This window comes from Saxophila tyrrhenica (genome assembly GCF_035928015.1).
Source record: "Saxophila tyrrhenica strain CCFEE 5935 chromosome Unknown scaffold_10, whole genome shotgun sequence".
Lineage (NCBI taxonomy): Eukaryota > Fungi > Ascomycota > Dothideomycetes > Mycosphaerellales > Extremaceae > Saxophila > Saxophila tyrrhenica.
In genome coordinates, this window is record NW_027041742.1 from 27,270 (window position 1) to 39,998 (window position 12,729).

The window sequence follows — 12,729 nt, forward strand, 5'->3', positions numbered from 1 at the left end:
CAAGCCTGAGAAACCCTCAGAGCGACGGGACAAGCTTGCGTGCTCTTGTCGTCCATGCCATGTGCAGTGTTTCCGACGAAATCACAAGGCATTCATCCAAACATGTGATGCAGCCCTCCGCTGATCGTAAGTCCATCCCTAAAACGACATTAGACTTTTGGATCGGAAGTGGTATACTAAACCGATCGGGATGTCTTCCGTTACGCCAACGTGCTGCCAGTATCAAGCTGTGTTGCGAGTCCAGATTGGACCCCTGAGCACGTATTTCTCTCTGCTTTCAGTTTTCTTCGTCGGTTTCTGCTTCTTCGACTCTTTGGGGGTGGGCATGCTGATCGATGGCTGCGAGCAAGTACACATATGAGGTGGTATAGGACTCTGAGATCTATCAGCTGAACTCTTTGCTGGGAAGACGGGTATCATTGCTCGTGACTGGCAATGAACGGACAGAAGGTAAAAATATATCGGGATCAGAAGAAACGTCCATTGATACACTTACTCTCATTGATAGATGGTCTGGGTGGCACCCATCACTCGTCACTCACCAGCGCCGCATGAATGATCTCGACATGGAGTGACTGCTTCCAGCAGCGCAAACGCACCGTGCTGTTAATGGGAAAGAGGCAGGGCGGTTCCGACCGACCGATCGCGGAAAATGCCCTGTGCCCCCTTTCGACCTTCGACGTGTCCGTGGCCCACAATCAGGAGTTCTTCGATCGGTCGCAGTAGTGCACCTCCACTTTCTGCATTGCCCGCATGCCATCGGCAGCGTCTCGATCGTTCGCGAGGGTGTCCCCTGGTCGCCAACTGGAGACGGGGCTCGTCTCCAGGCTCTTCTACCTGCCATGCTCATCCACAAGCTCGAGCAAAGCATGCCTAATACGGTCTTCTGATTGACTCTCTTATCATCAAGCGCCTGATACTGATACGAGGGGGTGTCTGTGGACGCGACGCAGACTGCAGATCTTCCGCGGAGCAGGAAGTCAGTAAGGGACGGTGTGTTGTGCTGCAATAGCAAGCACATGATTTGCGTTGGTCGGCATGTGAGGACGGCATGGTCGTTACAGCGCCAGCCCTGGTGGGTCAAATGCTAGCGTGTGAGGAGAAGCCGGTGCGTTTAGTTCTGCAGAGTTCGGTTGGAGTGGGCATTCGTCGATCTGGCCCAGTATCCCAGAAGCGAGAGTGGTGCCTCGACTCGAAGCTCTGGAGGCTGGGGTGCAGACGGAGAAGGTGGTCGCGAAGGACCCAGACCATGGGAATGGTCGAATGAGGGAGCCACCATGTGTTGTTTCCCAACAACATGCAGTATGCACGGGTGAAGAGCCACGCAGAGACCCAGACGGTTCTTCATCGACGGTGTGCTTCCGCTCCACCAGCTCCACGGAATTCACGGAATATGAGCCGCCAGGACAATTCCAACCCTGCCGCATGCCCGTATCGTGGCTATGCTGGGTAATGATCAACGGCAGCTAGCACATCGAGCGTCTCAGCTGTGATGAGGTTGCAGGTATGGCGATGGGCTGATAGCGCTTGATCCCCGTTCACGAGGTGGGCGACTCTCATCCTGCTCCAGCGCAAAGAGATGGCCACGACCATATCGTCATCATAAGACGGCGTAGACCTGACGTTGGCTTCCAGCCAGTCGAGTGGCAGTGCTTTACGAGAGACGTCAACTCGCAGTACGAGAGGGTGTGTCTGTCTTGCCGGTCACAATGCCGGGCGCGGTAATCGGACCACCGAGCACAGGTGACATCCACACCATTGATAGCACAACGATCGTCTCTTCAGGTCGAACAACCTATTCGAAGACCGCAATCTCACATCGGGACATCTGTCCAATACGTTGGTGGCCCGTGTGCTGCAACAACTGACACTCAAATGGGAAACGCATTCCAGGCCACGCAGAGAACTATGTATAGCAGCCATTGGGTGCTTATGAAAGCAGTCGGTGAGTTCCAGGGACCAGCCACGAGTGGGTCTCTGGCGCCTGTGATGCTGCCCTGTGGATGATTTGGCTCGGAAATAAGCTCATTGAGCCTTAGAGCTTGTACCATCCGCCTTGTGGTAGCCCAGGTGGCTGTCTGTATGCACGACATCTTGCATGCTCTGGCGGTGACTGCGGATAGGGCGGATGAGCCATAGGAATCAACCTCTGCGCTGGAATGTTTCGGGCGTAGTCGACCACTGCTAGGGGGATCTTTAGACCGCTGAGATACCCATTGTCAACAATGTAGTCGACACCGCTCTTCTCGTCACGGTGCAGCTCCATACCTCTCGGCCATGAGCATGGAACCGCATATCTCATGCTGCGGTAGAAGGATTGGTCATACAAGGTCTGGTAGCAATCAGCTCAGCACGTCTCGGTGTATGCTTGACCCACTTTCAACTGGTGCCATATCTCCAGCCAGTCCACCTGCAGTGTTGCCCAGTATGCCTGCATCAGCTCGTATTAAACGTAGAGGTAGCAATCTTTCTAGGCTTCTGAAGGCGAGCTGCTGATTAACTGCCTACATCTCGCCCTTAGTCACCTACTACTTGCAAGCTCCGCGGTGACGGTTCTGACAACGTGGCCTTGAGCCAATGGGCATGTTGGCCCCTTGTACTGTGTTGAACCCGGGATATGCCGCATACAGCCGGTGTATAGGTGGCTCATGGTCTGGAATTATCTGGTTGATGCGGAATAATGTGAGAGCATCGCAGTCGAGATTTTGTGGGCTTACCACAAAAGGAAAGCAGTACTGTAGCACGTCGTGGCAGCTTCGGCCTTGTCGGGCCGTCACTTCGAGCGGGCATCGGGCTATTGGCAGTCCTTTTGGCGAAATAAGCTCGGGGCGACGCAATAGTGTAGCATTTTTCGGGGTCGGAGAGCTATGCCGCCCTGTCGCATCATGGTGGTCCATGGACGAAGTGCAGATGGCTACAGAAGGATCCAAAGATGGCGTCCACAGTAGGAAACAAACGATCAAGAGGTATCAGAGCAGACGATAAGGCTGAAGGTCAAGCTTCGTAGCGCATGTGCTAGTCGCGGAGAAGCCGATCAATACCACGTTGGGGGAGAGCAACCACGCGCAGCCACGGGCGTAGGCTGGGAATTGGCGCGGAGAGCGAGCAGCTGTGGAATCCTCCATGCACCGGTACAACCGCCATACCAACTCAGCGAGACGGATCCGCCGTGACGAATTGCGCAGAACAAGGTTTCAGCTGGCGAAGCAGCGTAACCAAGCCAATTAGACCATCAAGACGGGGTGGAAAGCATCCCTCGCTACAACTGGCGGCGTAGGCGTTCGTGTCATGCAAGCACTTCGTGATAACGATCTCCAAGCGGGATCCGCGCGCGATGAGGTGGTCTCAGCGTGAGAGGTTGTCATGACAGGGCTGAAATGGAAGTCCCGGACACATTTGTGAGTGCTGTGAGTGGAGCGGCATCCTCCACGAAAGCACGCTCCAGGTCGACGACAATGCCTGTCCCTGGGAACGTGGTTGCTCACAGGGTAGAGCGACCAGCCTGCCACGTTGTTGTTTGCTTGTAGCTCGACAGAGTTCTGAGCTCACGGCGGATAAGGCTGACTCCCTGAGCTCCCCTGGATTCCAGATGGTGGAGTCCAAGGTATGATCAGTGATTGTAGGTCGATGCAAATACTTGTTGGCGTATCGAGTGAAGGCTGGAGAGCAGCAAACGATACGGAGCTAGCAGCGATATGGCACAGTGTTAGATTCCGCAAATCGGCCGCTCGTGCCGCTTCCTTGTCTATTGCGGGAGTCAATCAATCTCCATGCCACTGCAACCCGTACCGAAGGGCCGGACGCATGATTATCGTACTGATGACTACTGCAATGTATGGTAGAAAACGCTTCGATCAACGGGAAGTGGGCGAGCGGTGTCACTTGTGCCACGACCAAGAATTTTGCCCTTCACTGACTGCTGACCGTTTCTGGGAAGGCGCTCGCTTGGTACCTTATTTTTGTATCTGCTTACCAAAACCCGCCCTTCTACTCCCGCTGCATCTCGAAGGCCTCGCTTGTGGTAGGGCTGATGCTGTGCGGCTTCACCCTCCACACCGTTTCTGACAGCCTGGATGGCCATACTCGTGGCTGCTCACCTCGGTACCTGCCACGGCAGTGCCCTGGAGATACAGCGCTGGTAAACGACCCAGCAGGCGTAGCGGTGAGCCTCATGGTGGAATCACGCTCGCAATGGCGAGAATGAACGCGATACGTGCTCGAGGCCTCCAGCGCTAGCTGTTTCAAGCGCAATTTCAAGATGGTCTCTGCTGAATGGTTGGCCCTCGACGGTACTGACAACGTTGGCGAGGCATTTGTTATTGATCAAAATTGTCAACTTGGAAAGCATCCGCGTTACGCCCTGCCTCCGTACTGGAACCTGTACTTGGCACGACGGAGCGGGCTCTTCGCTATCTCGGACAACTCGGACTCGGATGGTGCGGTGCCCCGGGTGGTGCCATGGAGGGCCTCTTTGCAACCAAATTCTATTCCGCTTGCTGGACATTGCTGCGCTGCACCATGACGTGGGTTGGAACATGGTCTGTTGCACACACCGACTTATAGACTCGGTGTCTAAAAGCGTCGCGTTTTGTCATCCAAGTGGCTCGACCAGGGTAGTAGTGCCAGATGCTCAATCTGGCATCTAAGTAACGATTGCGCGGGGCGTGCGTGGGCGTTTTAGCGGATGCAGCATCGCAACGGTCCCTGCACGAGGCTGTCCGGCCGTTAGCTACCCAGCTACCCTGGGAGCGAGCTTGCAATCATGCTACGCTCCGTTCACGCACTCAAGGGGTTGGCTCGTGCAGGGGGGGTCGCTGGCTGGAAGCCTATTTGATGCGCCATGTTGACTGATGGCATCTCGTGAGCTATATATCATAGGGCAGCCTGCTCCTTCTTCACCATTGCCGATCACACCACACTCTTCACACAACTTCGCCAACCCTCTGCTGATCATTCCTCCACACCATCGACAGAATGTACGACAGACCAGACATGCATCGGGCAGCAAGCTATACCTACCCTCAATATACCGCTCAGACATCTCCGAAGCAGTACCCAGCGGCACATAGCACCAGCAGCGCCTTCAGCGCCAGCGCAAACCCTAACGAGGACTGGACCAAGATCTCAGATCTTGCTGAGAGAAGAAGGATTCAGAACAGAATCGCGCAGAGAAACTACCGTCAGTAGCATCGATCTTTCACCTTGCCGACCACCTCACTGACTTGACGAACAGGCAAGAAGCTGAAGAAGAGGTTGGAAGACCTGGAACGCCGCGCTGGATCAAGCTCAGCGTCGCCCGAGCAAAGATACGAAGAACTCGCTCAGACCGAAACCTCGGATCCGTCAGATCGATCACCACAACTAGGAGCCCAACGGCATCGATCGAGCGGCGGCCAAGCACATCGAGCTCGAACTCCTGAGGTACTTCAGCAGCAATACGTCCTGCCGTCGGAAGACCGTAGCATGTTCTCGCAACAGTACACTCGGCAGATGTCGACGTCGCCTCCGCCTTTCTCGTACAGCGCTTTGTCGGCGGCCGATAGTACAGGCTATTCTACCTACGCACAAACAGCTTCGTACTGCAACATCTCCACCACCAGTGGTGACATGCCGGTCTACACGCAATACCTACCTCCGATGCAACACTATCAGCATATCGTTCCCAGCATGACAACGCCAGTCAAACAAGAATACTACAACGACGACGAAATCAATCCCTTCAGCATGAGTTGGGCATCAATGGCTGGCGTGGACGTATCTGCCGCAAACTCATACCAGGACTCCGTACCTGCATATGTGAGTAGAGCACCACCTCCTCCATTTCACAGGAGCCAGAGTTATCCGCAGTGGCCGACGAGCACGGGCTGATGGGAGCCGAGCAGACACCACCTTTGTCCGAGTCCTTCGAACTTTCGCAAGCGGGCTCGCCGCCAGACTCCTACTTCCCATACACGCCACCGTCCGATCACACACCGTCGACGCAGCTCTACGACAGAATATGAAGCATGCGAGATCGGTCTGCCTCGATGGGGCAACGGGGCCGGCATCCTCCATCCTCCCAAGGCCTTTTAAGCGGCCGACCAGTTGTTACGAACGATGGCGTTGTGGGTCTGGCTACATTGGGGCCATGCGAGGACAATCCATCGGACATAGGACAGGCTGAAGACCGGTGGTCGACAACGCAGCCCTGATTTACGAACGATGAAACGGGCGTCGCAAGTGGCAATCGGGGCCGGCTTCGAGAACGCGGGCTGGGCAGTCCTGGCGCGGCCGAGCTGTGGTTCCAAGGCCTCCAGGAGCTTTCGCTCGCGTCGCCGCTTCGCCGCTTCCATTTCCGATACGGCCGATCGTACAAAGTACGTCGCAACGGATTGATGAGCGAGGAACGACAACATAGTCTTGTTTACTTATTACCCAGGACAATCAAATAAAGATTATCACTGATCCTTCATCCATCAGTCCACTGCTTGAATACTTGGCTACCTCGCAGTAGGCCTGCTTTGGCAATTTGTGCGCAGCAAGCTGCAGACAGCTTCCAGCTCCGCGTCGTTCAGCCCTATAGAGATCGAAAGCGGATGTATGCGGCTGCGATCCCTCGCGGGTTGGGATTGTGCCGCACGCCACCTGCACAAGGGCTGCCGTTGGTTGCGTGATAAATGCGACGGTCGTATGATTTGTGGTGTCATTCTGCGCTTTCGCCATCGCGTGCATAACGACTGAATTATTCAACAGATCAGGAATCACTTATTAGAAATTCTCGAAGGCTGCGAGTGGAATGTGATCGACAAGGTGAAGTGGAACAAGGTTTCATGCAAACTTCCCTAGCGCCGTCACAAGATGCGAGCTCTCTCCAGCGCGAAGTGTGCACTGCTCCTCCGCGCCGGCAAAGCTGGGGCACGATCTCGCAACAGCATTCAGCCCTTGTTAACGCCGCGCAATGGATCAGTATTCCGACGACAAGAAGGAGTCTCGTAAATTGACCCTATTCGGAGGAAGCGTGTGAGTTATCCGAAAGCCACATGCGGAGCAGCATTGCCTGAAGGATAGCTAACTTCCCTCGTTTAGAGGATGGTCGCCTGAGGACTGGACGGCCAGCGACGACAGCGTCCGGGGCGGGAAATCAGAAGTACGTACGCCGCCGCAGCTCTCGCAAGCCCGCTTTTCGCTTCGTCAGTAACTAATCGGCCGACGGCCGCAGTCGCATCTGGAGATCGATGGAGATACTGCTCGCTTTCATGGAACGCTGGACATCAAGACACTAGGCGGTGCGGGCTTCGCTAGCCAGCGCACCACTGGGGACGACCGCGAATGGAATCTTTCTGATTATGCGGGCATTCAGTTGGATGTCGCGAAGGGTGACAGTGAGTGGCCAAATTGCTATCTCGAGCTTGGAGGTATTGACGAGGTGCAGAGAAGCGATACACTTTCATTTTGAAAGACGAGTTGTTACCACCAGACGAGAAATCTGGTAGAGAACAATCGACCATCTCCTGGGAATGCGACTTCGAGCTGCCGCCACAGACAAAGCCGGGTGATGTCTGCGACAAGTCGGTCTACATCCCTTGGGATAGCCTGAATCCTACGTACAGGTACGTCGGAATGAGCATGAAACGTATTCGTGATTTGAGATGTTGGACATCCATTGACTTTTATGTGTCTTACAGGGGCAAGCTAAAGAAAGATGCCGACCCCCTAGACCTCAAGAAAATCAAGCGGATAAGCATCATGATGCGAAGGTATGCTGCATTACCTCCTATTTTCAAGGCGATTGATGGTTCATCCCGGCTAATGAAATGTCCAGCTTCTTCGGCTCACAGGAAGGCGACTTCTCCTTGAAGATCAAGACTTTGGCCGCCCTGGAAAAGGCGCCAAAGTCCGCCGGGCTGAAAAGCCCATCCGTGTATGATCCTCAGCGCTTGGAGGATGGAACGAATGCGATCGCACAACAACCTAATCGCCCGCTGAGAGGTCCTGGCAGCTCGTGGCTGGCCGATGCCACTGTGCAAAAGTCGGCGCTCACCATTGCTCTTGTGGTTGGAGCACTGCTCCTTTACAAGTATCCAGGCTACTTGTATACTCGAGGCCGTTAAATCAGGCGCCCTGACAGTCCGGAAGGGTTTCTTCATTGCGATACTTGTCAAGGACTCTTGGTCCCTCGCTTTGCAAAAAGCATAATCTATAGCCACCCAGAACTACAAGCATTAGAAACTCTCTAGTGACCACGACTTGACCTCTTCATCGGTGGTCATCTCCACTACATAGCTCCTTCTGCCTCCCAAGTGCTCGAGGCGACACCCCAAACTACTCAGGTGGCCTTTGATGGCACCAACGGCCAACGGAATCCTCGCAATCCTACACACTGCTTCTTCCTCGCCAGAATCACTCTCCTTACAACTCGCTGCCATTCCACCCGGGACCTTGGTCGTAGTCCTCGCTTCCATGGCCGGCTTGGCATTTTCCTCCAGCATCCGCGACATAGCAGCCTCACCGGGAAGACGGTAGCCATAGGATTGCATCAAGACATTCGGTCGAATACAATGTTTGTCCTTCTCAGCCACCAGCAGCAGCCTGCTGTCCGGACTGAGACAGTACTGCGAATGATGTTCATGCGCACTAGGCATCTTGCCCCAAGTCCCCATCCCATCACTCGAGAAGCCATCCGATCTGCAATTCCAGCTGCTGAGAAAGCTCTCCAGCCTTGCCAACTCCACGACGCTGTTCGGTTCCGCAACGAGTCCGGATGTGGTGGCAGAGGCTGAGCACTTGACGTGGGCAACGACGTAGTGGTTGCTCTCTCCGCGGCCGTGCCGTTGCGCGGCGAAGAGGTAGCCATCTTTGTACGGACGCAGGAGGTGAGTCGCGCAGAAGCGTGCGTGGTTACCTGCCGAGAAGTTGTCTTGCTTCGCCGTAAGTTGCGAGTCGTTCAGGAATACGTGCTTCAGTCCTGCCGTGCTGCTCCAGTGGTCCAGGTCTGGTTCAGTCTCCATTTGAAGATTGTTTCGAGGAGAGCCAAGGTACAGCACGGCGCCCTTGCCACTGAGAGACACCTTCAACACCCAGTCATCCAGATCAAACGCGAGGCCACAGATGAAGTGTCCGGCTGCGGCTGGTATGTACTGGTTCACTGTCGCACTGTCGCTATCGTCCAACAGATCATAGATCTGAATAGTCCGCTCGAGACCCACTGCGAGAAATCGTCCATCAGAAGACAAGGCAAGCTCGTGATCGGAGATTGGAGTGACTTTGAGCCATGGTCCATCACCGAGAGTCGCCTTTAGATCATTCAGCCGTCGTTGCGAAACTAGCCTCGGTGTTGAATTCGAAGTGTCATAGAGTGTGATCGTCGACCCGACAACAGTGACCGTCCTGTTGCAAGCAGTGTTTGCAGTCTGTCTGACGTTGTCGGCTACTCGGGGGAGATCCTGCCTGTGTCCGCTTTGCTTCGCAGTCAGGTCGAACATAAGAATGCGGCTAGCAGCATTGAACAAAGCTGCTGTATCCTGCTGACCGATCCCAGCCCTCGCGTATCCAGGGCGTAGCGGAAGTCGTTCGAGGTGCCTTGATAGTGTGACGGCGTCCAGAGAAGCGTATCTCCACCATCTGCAGACCTGGCGCGTAGCGAAGAACGACTTGGTGTCCAAGCAGGAGTAGACAAGCTGTTGTAGTTCGAGCGGAAGACTAGCTGCTGGTGCGGTATTGTGACTGAACGTGATGACACGCTCCAGGAAGTTTGACATTTTTACGAGCAGAACAGGTACAGAATGACGGAATGGAAGCGAGGTCTTTACACCTGTGTACCTCGACTTGAGTTTTCATTCTTGCCACGACTCACTCCTTGCATCAGCCCATACCACGATATGATCATACCATTAAATTGATGCCATCAGCCTACTGCCGAAGATAACGCTGTGTTCTACCGGAAAACGTTGAGCCAGTGGCAAACCCGGGACATCTGGCGGCATTGGGCAAGCGGTTTCCTGTGCGGATATGGTCAGACCGCCACCAGATTACCTTACAGTCAGTCTGAAGCAAAAGTGGGAAGGTTGCTAATCGTGTATCAGTCACCGTTTCCACAAGCATAAGATTTTCGGTGGGTCTTGGTCAGCCTTATCGGAGAAGCAGTCCGTTTCATCCGAGCATAGATTATCGGTAACAACATTATCTTGTCAATCACATGCAAGACATCACCACTTCAGCATCGTGGCCTGGGAATCAATCTTGAAGAGAGGACGACACTTTGACTCGAGTGCTTGTCATTCATTTGAGAGAAGTCTCATCATCAGAATCTATAATTGTATATTTAGTCCTGTCACAATGCCAGCCCACTGGACGCCTCGCTAATCAATCGAACCACAAACACAAATACAACCTGGAAGGTTCCCAACCTCACTACCTGCTCGCCTTGCTCGCCTGCGAGCTCCGCCTGGAAGTCTTCTTCCTCGCCTCATAGGCAAAACTGTCCGTAGTGTTGGTTCTGTCCAGATCAAATGGACTCCGGTCATAGCTCTTCGTCTTCGCAAGTTCAGGCCTGCTTTGTTGGCTGCGGTTGGTCTTGATCCGCTCAAAGCGCGGCTCGTTCTCTTCGGCATACGAGTAATCGAATGCTTCCTGCTCTGCCTCCTCGCGCTCCTCTTCGTTCTCCTTCTCCTTGTCCGCCGGGTCTCCAGAAGGACGTGCTGGCTCTTCTTCCGACGAGTCGTCGGTGCCTTCGGTCTGGGCTTGCATCTTCTTCATGAAGGCGGCGGCCTGGGCAGCATATTTGCAGCGTTCGCGGATGGCGGGGCCGTATTTGTAGAATAGAAAAGGCATGGGGATACACCTGGAGATAGGGGTGTCAGCGAGAGTACTAGAAGATCACTTTGCTCAATGTTGGATTTGCTCACATTAAAGAGAGAAATGCTGGGATGGAACTGCCCCAATGGATGCCGAGATTGGTGTACATCTGAGTTGTGAACAGAGGGAAGGCAAAGCCGAAAAGGGATCGCAGGACTGCGTTTGCGGCCAATACGGAAGCTGCGAAGATGGTGTATGCGTCGATGAGATAGTTCATGATTCCCAGGAAGATCAAAACCATGCCAAAGCCAAACGGAACGCCTGCTGCTATGCTGGCCATCCAATGGATACTCGGGTAGTTGGTCCAGGCAAACCAGAACAGGCCGATAGGCACGCAGATGCCACCAAGCATACACGGTGGAAGTCTGGCCTCGGGCGGTGCAAAGCCCTTGTGTTGCTCAAGCAGCTTCACGTACCGCTTGTTGTCAATCGCACTGTACGTAACGGCGCCTACCATGCCCACGGCAACTCCAAGGAAAGCAAGGCCTCCGATACCAGGTGACCAGCCTCGAGTCTCTTGATACACGATCGGGAATGCGGAGAACAGCATGTACAGTGTCCCGTAGATGATGGCCATGTAGATCGAAAGGAGCAACACAATCGGCTCCTGGAACAGCAGCACCCACGGTCGCATGAGCGATGTGCGGAACACATGGCCAAAACTCTGCGGTCCTTGGTCGACGTCTCCTTGGCTTTTGTAGACTTTACCGGTCATCTGGCTGAGCTTCTTCGCGCGCTTTCGCTGCAGGACTGGTGGGTAAGTCTCGGGAATCAAAAACGACCCAGCAATCCAGAGGGTACCGGTGAAGATGGCCATGACACCTTCAATCCATCGCCATCCGACTGTTTCGCCCACGAAACCGCCGACGATTGGGCCTAGTACTGGTCCCATGAACGGTGCGGCCGCAAAGATGGACATTGCCAGGCCACGCTCCTTTGCCGGAAACATATCTGCGATGACTCCGCCCGCGTTCGTCAACGGCGAGCTACCTACAAGCAAAATGGCAGCAGGGTCAGCGAATGTCTCAGACGTAGAAGGGCTTTGCCCATGGGTTTGTTACCGAAAGCTCCAGCTAAGAATCGCAGGACCGTCACCGTTGCGATGTTCTGTCCGCCCGCGGCGCCAGCATTGAATGCGGTCAACATTGCATAAGTCGAGATGTAAAGTATCTGCCGTCCGAAGAGCTCGGATAAAGGCGCCCAGAGAAGAGGACCTATAGGTTATGGTCAGTCTGGCGTACAGCAGCCTGCATTGCCGTACACTGGACGTACCGATAGCGAAGCCCAACACAAACAAAGAAGTCCCAAGTACGAATATCTCCTGCGAGATTTGAAACTCCTGGATAACCTGGTTTGATCCACCGGAGTACGCGCTAGACACGAATGCTACAGCAAGCGTTGCGAAAGCCACCAGGAGAGTTATGGACCATTTTTTCGTCTTGCTGTAGAGCATGGGATTCCGAGGATCGTTTTCTATCCAGGTCACGACGTAAGGGTCTTCTTCGGTACCGGAGCCTGCGTAGTCATATTTCTCGACTTCTGGAGTGACTCCTGCCTGGTCTATGACCTGGCGGAAGTGCGATAGTTGTGTTGGTTGGCCGGACTCGACGTCTTTTTCTGCCATCGTGGCGTGGAAGTTGCCACTGGCACAATGAAGGTCTCTTTCTCAGAGCAGCGAGGACGAGAGAAACAGAGGGGAGTAGGAGAAGGGCTCGCGCCGCTAATGAGAAGTCGTCTGAGGGGTAGATGAAGTTTGGTCAATGATGCTAAATCCTTGGGAAAGATAAAGTTACACTTCGCCGCGAGACAGCCAAGCTGGGTGTAGATGTATATACGCAAAATTGAAGCTGCGGAATCAAACGTCAATATAACTAACTGTTGCCACTACGCAGAGTA

At 54.2% G+C, this 12,729-nt stretch overlaps 4 protein-coding genes across 4 annotated transcripts; 2 read left to right on the forward strand and 2 right to left on the reverse strand.

Annotated features, from left to right (window-relative positions):
• Positions 1–4,974: 4,974 nt before the first annotated feature.
• LTR77_006519 (uncharacterized protein) lies at positions 4,975–6,002 on the forward strand (the record flags this gene model as incomplete). Its single annotated transcript, XM_064803761.1, has 3 exons — positions 4,975–5,179; positions 5,234–5,796; positions 5,883–6,002. 3 exons carry the CDS (start codon positions 4,975–4,977, stop codon positions 6,000–6,002), a joined length of 888 nt encoding a protein of 295 aa, XP_064657562.1.
• A 935-nt stretch (positions 6,003–6,937) lies between these two features.
• On the forward strand, positions 6,938–8,090 carry LTR77_006520 (uncharacterized protein; the record flags this gene model as incomplete). Its single annotated transcript, XM_064803762.1, has 6 exons — positions 6,938–6,999; positions 7,066–7,126; positions 7,199–7,361; positions 7,412–7,589; positions 7,665–7,736; positions 7,802–8,090. The coding sequence occupies 6 exons, from the start codon at positions 6,938–6,940 to the stop codon at positions 8,088–8,090; spliced, it is 825 nt and encodes a 274-aa protein (XP_064657563.1).
• Positions 8,091–8,201: 111 nt separating this feature from the next.
• On the reverse strand, positions 8,202–9,737 carry LTR77_006521 (uncharacterized protein; the record flags this gene model as incomplete). The annotated part of the gene is made up of 1 exon (XM_064803763.1): positions 8,202–9,737. The coding sequence occupies one exon, from the start codon at positions 9,735–9,737 to the stop codon at positions 8,202–8,204; it is 1,536 nt and encodes a 511-aa protein (XP_064657564.1).
• Positions 9,738–10,389: 652 nt separating this feature from the next.
• MFS2_1 (MFS siderochrome iron transporter 1) lies at positions 10,390–12,457 on the reverse strand (the record flags this gene model as incomplete). Its single annotated transcript, XM_064803764.1, has 4 exons — positions 10,390–10,819; positions 10,884–11,823; positions 11,895–12,047; positions 12,106–12,457. The coding sequence occupies 4 exons, from the start codon at positions 12,455–12,457 to the stop codon at positions 10,390–10,392; spliced, it is 1,875 nt and encodes a 624-aa protein (XP_064657565.1).
• Between the last annotated feature and the right edge of the window lie 272 nt (positions 12,458–12,729).